Raw genomic sequence first — 4,957 nt, forward strand, 5'->3', positions numbered from 1 at the left:
GGGGGGCACAAAAAATGCAGAAAGGTGCGACCGCGCTGCGGTGGGTTGCGACAAGGAGGGAGCAGCGAGTGCGACGGAGACGCGTATACATGTCGAACCGAACACATCAACGGAACGTTGCCATGAAATATGCCCGCCTGGCTATAAAAACAAGTGTGAAGGAGTGGAGGAAAATGTTTAAACGGTTATTGGGTGCAGTAGGTTCTGCACCGATGCACTCACACATACGCACAGGAACATACACACAGGCGGGCAAACGCATAAAGTCTGCGAGTGTTCAGTATGGACAAGCCGTCGGGATCCGTTCATGCCGTGAGTATTTTAAGATCTCGGCCCCAAGTAGAGGGGATTTACGAAGCAAATTTTTCAGCCTGATCAATCGGGAGTGCGGATATCGGTACGTGCCCCTCCTGGAGCATGATTCCTTCATTTGGGATCCGTGTACAAAACCGGATCCGCGACACACACCGACACACACGGGTACGCACACATACATTACGCCCTGTGATAGTCTGAAAGAGAACCTGTCCCGCTCCAAAACGGAACATTTCTTAGGATTAACCGCGTCCCGATGTGTTTTCGCACTCCGGCATCCAAATCGGAGTTATGGAGGGGAGAATCATAACTTGAAATAATTTACAAGTCAGAGGGGAGAAAAAATTAAGAAACCTGCAATCTTCGGGGCCATGCGCACGGGTACTATGTCGCAAAACAAGCAAAAAAGTTTAACAAATCCTCGCCTACACATCTCTTGACCCAACCGACCACCCCACCTTGACACGGCAGTCCAGACGAACAACAAACTGGAACGGCCGACGGGCCAGGGCCAGTGTCATCTTCCGATGAGGACCGCCAGTGATGAGATATTCTCTGGCGTCGCGCTCGAGACAAAACCCGGGTAGGTCGTCTCGAACCCGTTCCTCTGCCTGACCGAACTGTCAAAGCACACGCGCTGATAGGGGGCCGTATGAGTAGAGCTGCTTTCACACTTGGCCGACAGGAATTTGTTTTTATGGCCGAAAGAGGACATCTGCCTCAGAGAGGTTGTATACATTTCTGGTTGAATTAACATTTCGCCAATCCTGATTCACAATAAACGTGTGGACAGCGCGATAGACATCGCATCAGCCAGATATGTAAACACGATGGCGGCATTAGGGGAATTAATTCCCTCAAAGAAACAAATTTATTTCTGCCTTTTCCCCCCTTGAAGTAGGAATGTGGACGTTTTATTCAGACACCGTCAGCTCTAGCGGCGTCGACAGGGTGGGGGACCACTTAATGTCGTGGAGCGAGCGCGAGGCGTCAAGATGGCGCGTCTAATTAGCGCGAGTGAGAAGGAGAAACAGGACATTGTCCCGCGCGATTCGAAATATCCAACGCCGCCGCAGCGGCGGCTGGCCGCGCCACGCCACGCCTCGCCCCGCCCCGCCCCACCAGGGGCCCCGCCCTGTACCGGCTGCCCGCCTGGAGAGGCTCGGCCGGTGGAAATGTCAACCGGTCCTGGTGTGGGGATTATTTCGAACATCGCGCTAACGCCCGCGCGCCGTACGGCACCGCGCCGCGGCACGCCGCCACAACGGCTCGTCGGACTGCTCGGACCGGACGTCCACACTTTCAATAAAAGCTAGTAGTGCTGCGTATGAGGCTTTTACGAAGCGGTCGAACCTGAACTTGAACCTGAAAGCTACGGAATGGGCGGCTGCACCCATATGCGAGTTCGCGCGATAGCAGGAGGGAATCGATTTGCCATTTTTGTGTAATGTACGATCAGAAATGAAAAAGAAACACGTCTACTCACCACAGTCCATATCGCCGGAGTACGGCTGGGGCTCAGTCACCACCTGGAAGATCTCGCCGATGTCGGTCTGCACATCCTTGCCCTCGGCGCGTCGCTGCAGCTGGTGCAGCTGCTCCATCTGCACGTGCTTCATGGAGCGGATGTGCTGCAGCAGCGGCAGGCGCGCTCGCGCCGAGAAGCCGCAGAGCGCGCAGTGGTAGATCCGCGGGGCGGTGTTGTGGTCCTCGCGGAGGGCGGCCTCGCACTCCCGCAGGTGCCTGAAGAGCAGGTGGCTGGCCTCGTGCCGCTGGCCGGCAGCGTGCAGCTGCAGCTTGTGGGCCGAGTTGGTGTAGTAGTCGCAGGCGTGGCACCGCACCTGGATGCCGCCCGGGCTGGTGACGTACTTGAGCTTCCACTCGTTGCGGGGCCCGCCCTCCTTGACGTGGTTCACGTGCTGCAGCCTCTGGAGGTGCTTGTCCGTCTTGCAGTGGAGTTGGAAGTTGGCCTTGAGGTTGGTCTTGTAGGAGCACAGCTTGCACACGTAGTGGCCCGCCACCACGGCCAGGATCTCCTGCTCGCGTATCCGCGTCCTGTCCTCGCTCAGGTGGTGCGACAGCTGCTCCAGCGAGTCGGTGGAGAAGGCGTTGCACACGCAGCAGTGGAACAGGTGCGTGGGGTTGGGGTCGGCCGGCCCTGGCGGCGGCTCCATGGTCTCGGGGTTCAGCCCCATGTCCATGTGCGGCGCCAGCTCGGGCGGGATGTGCGGCGGCATCTGCCCACCCGTCATCATCTGGATGAGCAGCGCCTGGTTGTACGCCATGTCGGCCAGCGCGGCCTCCGAGTGCGGCGGCGGCTTGTCCGGGCCGGACAGCCCGGCGGGCAGGCCGGTCGGCAGCCCCGAGGGGAGGCCGCCGGGCAGCAGGCCGGGGTGGAAGTGCAGCAGGGACTCGAGCGAGAGCTGCTGCTGGTGGGACTGCTGCAGCGCGCTCAGCGTCTGCATGTGCTTCATGGACTGCTGCAGCACCATCATGTTGTGCGTGTGCTTCTCGGACGTCATGTGGATGCGCAGGTTGCGCGCCACGTTGGTCTCGTAGTTGCAGACGTCGCAGCGGAAGGTGGGCTTGGGCTTCTGCGACTGCGCCGACGGCACGCTGGGCGATGACAGCCCCACGGCCGACTTGGGCGGCGGCGTCTGCAGCGCAGGGTGCGACAGCACCTCCGCGCTATTGACGCCGCCGTTCTGCAGCTCCTGCATGTTGTTGAGATGCTTGTCGGACTGCATGTGGATGCTCAGGTTGCCCTTGGTCGTGGTCGAGTAGTTGCACACCTCGCAGCGGTACGGCTTGTACCCACAGGTGTAGGTCTCGCCGCGCGCCAGCCGGGGGTGCGGCTGGCCCGCTATGCAGTACAGGCACGACGTCTCCGTCTCGGGGTGCTTCTCCTTCATGTGGATCTCGAGCGTCTCCTGGTACTTGTAGTGCCAATTGCACTTGGGGCACTTGAGCGTTTTGCACGAGTTCCGCGAGTGCATGTTGGCGAGCGGCCCGCCCAGCCGCGAGGAGCTGAGGATGAGCTCGCACTTGGTGCACTCCACGCCGCTGGGCCGGCCGCCAATGTGGTCTGGGCACACGCCGATGGTGGTGCCGGTGAGGAAGCTTGGCGGGGGCGGCGCGAAGGGGTTGGACAGCTGCAGGGGGCTGGGGCTGGGGCTGGCGCCCGGCGACACGCTGTTGCGGCCGTGGGACGGCGGCCCCGAGGGCGGGCCCCCGGGACTCTTTCTAGTTAGGTCCATGACGCTGTTGAGGCCATTGACCATCAGCCTCTGGTGGTTGTAGTTGAGAAAATTGTTACTATTGTTACTGCCGTTTTGGGGCAGGGAGACTGGGGACGTCTCAGGAACTTGAGGTAACCGCGGCCGGTCATGGTGCTGGGGCGACTGCTGCGGGGTGGGGCGCTGAGGTGACGCGCTCGACCGGTCCACCGACCTCCGGTGCACGACGAGAGACTGCGCCTCCACGTCGTCGCGGTCGCGGAGGTCCCGGTGCTCGGCGTCCTGCTGCGGTCTTGACGGAGGCACGGGCTCGAGGAAGGACAGGAGGGGCTCTTTCTCCTTGCCGACCACCTGGATGATGGCCGACGCGTTCTGCTGGCTGAGGATCTCCTTCTCGTCCTCCCGCAACACCAGGTTGTGGTCGCCCATGGCGTGGGCCACAAACGACTTGGTGTAGCCGAACGACAGCTTGCAGATGAAGCACATGAGGATGGGCTTGACGGGCACCGAGGCAGCCTCCTGCGCGGGGATCTTGAGCTGTTTGCGCGCGCCGCCGTCCTTGCCCTCTTCCTTGTCCTCGGCCTTGTTGTCACGCACCGAGTACACGCGGTAGCTGTGCATGACGGGCGCCTCGGGGGCCTGGTGCCTGCTGGCCAGCGCCGCCTGCTGCTGCTGGTGTTGTTGCTGCTGCTGGCCGAACAGCGCCGAGTACAACGCCGGGTTCCTGCTGACGTAGAACGCGTTGGCGATCTGCGGGAACACCTGGCTTTGCTCGGGCAGGCTAACTCCCCGCCCGTCCACGATGCAGCCGTCGCCGATCTCCTCTTCGCTGAGCTCGCTGTCCTCGATGATGTAGGCCGAGCCGTCCGGGTTGTACACGATCTTGCCGTCGAACTTCTCCACGTCGTTGGTCCCCCACGAGTCCTCCGCGTCCGCGCTGGGCTGGCTGGTGGCCGCCGCCTCCGTCTTGTCCTCCTTGTGCTCCGCCAGGCTCGCCGCCAGGGTGGTGCTGGGCACGTCGTCGTACTTGCTGCCGCTCGCCGGGGAGGTGACCCTCCGCTCCTCGTCCGCCTGCCTGGACGCGGCCATCAGGGCGGCGGGCGGCGCGGCCGTCTCCTCCTCGGGACTCATGGTCGTGTCCTGGCCGGGGCTACAGCCGGGGCCGGGGCCGCGGTGCTCGTCTAGCAGACTGCCATCGTCCTGCGGAGTGGGCATGGCGAGCCAATCACATGCTGCTGCTGGGGCGACCGCCGGCTCCACGCTGCAAACAGACAAGAGAAACGCACGTTAGTCAACACGTCAACGACACACTTCAGAGAGGACCAGTATTTTCGTTCAGTGCTCATCAAGTAGTTAGCTAATTGCAAAATCCATATCCGAGATAAACTGTGTGCTTTTGATAGCGG

The 4,957-nt window shown here is 61.5% G+C and overlaps 1 protein-coding gene across 7 annotated transcripts in view; it reads right to left on the reverse strand.

The window, feature by feature from the left end:
* Nucleotides 1-4,957, reverse strand: part of LOC113215414 (zinc finger homeobox protein 4) — a 358,772-nt gene that overhangs the window by 174,924 nt on the left and 178,891 nt on the right. For all 7 annotated transcript variants that reach the window (XM_052269215.1, XM_052269216.1, XM_026435043.2 and 4 more), the window contains one exon: nt 1,802-4,812. In XM_052269215.1, the coding sequence (XP_052125175.1) occupies nt 1,802-4,766 (2,965 nt within the window). In that variant the 5' untranslated portion in view covers nt 4,767-4,812. The remainder of the gene's footprint in view (nt 1-1,801; nt 4,813-4,957) is intronic.

This window comes from Frankliniella occidentalis, unplaced genomic scaffold (assembly GCF_000697945.3).
Source record: "Frankliniella occidentalis isolate FOCC.00 unplaced genomic scaffold, Focc_3.1 Scaffold86, whole genome shotgun sequence".
In the NCBI taxonomy this organism is placed as follows: Eukaryota; Metazoa; Arthropoda; class Insecta; order Thysanoptera; family Thripidae; genus Frankliniella; species Frankliniella occidentalis.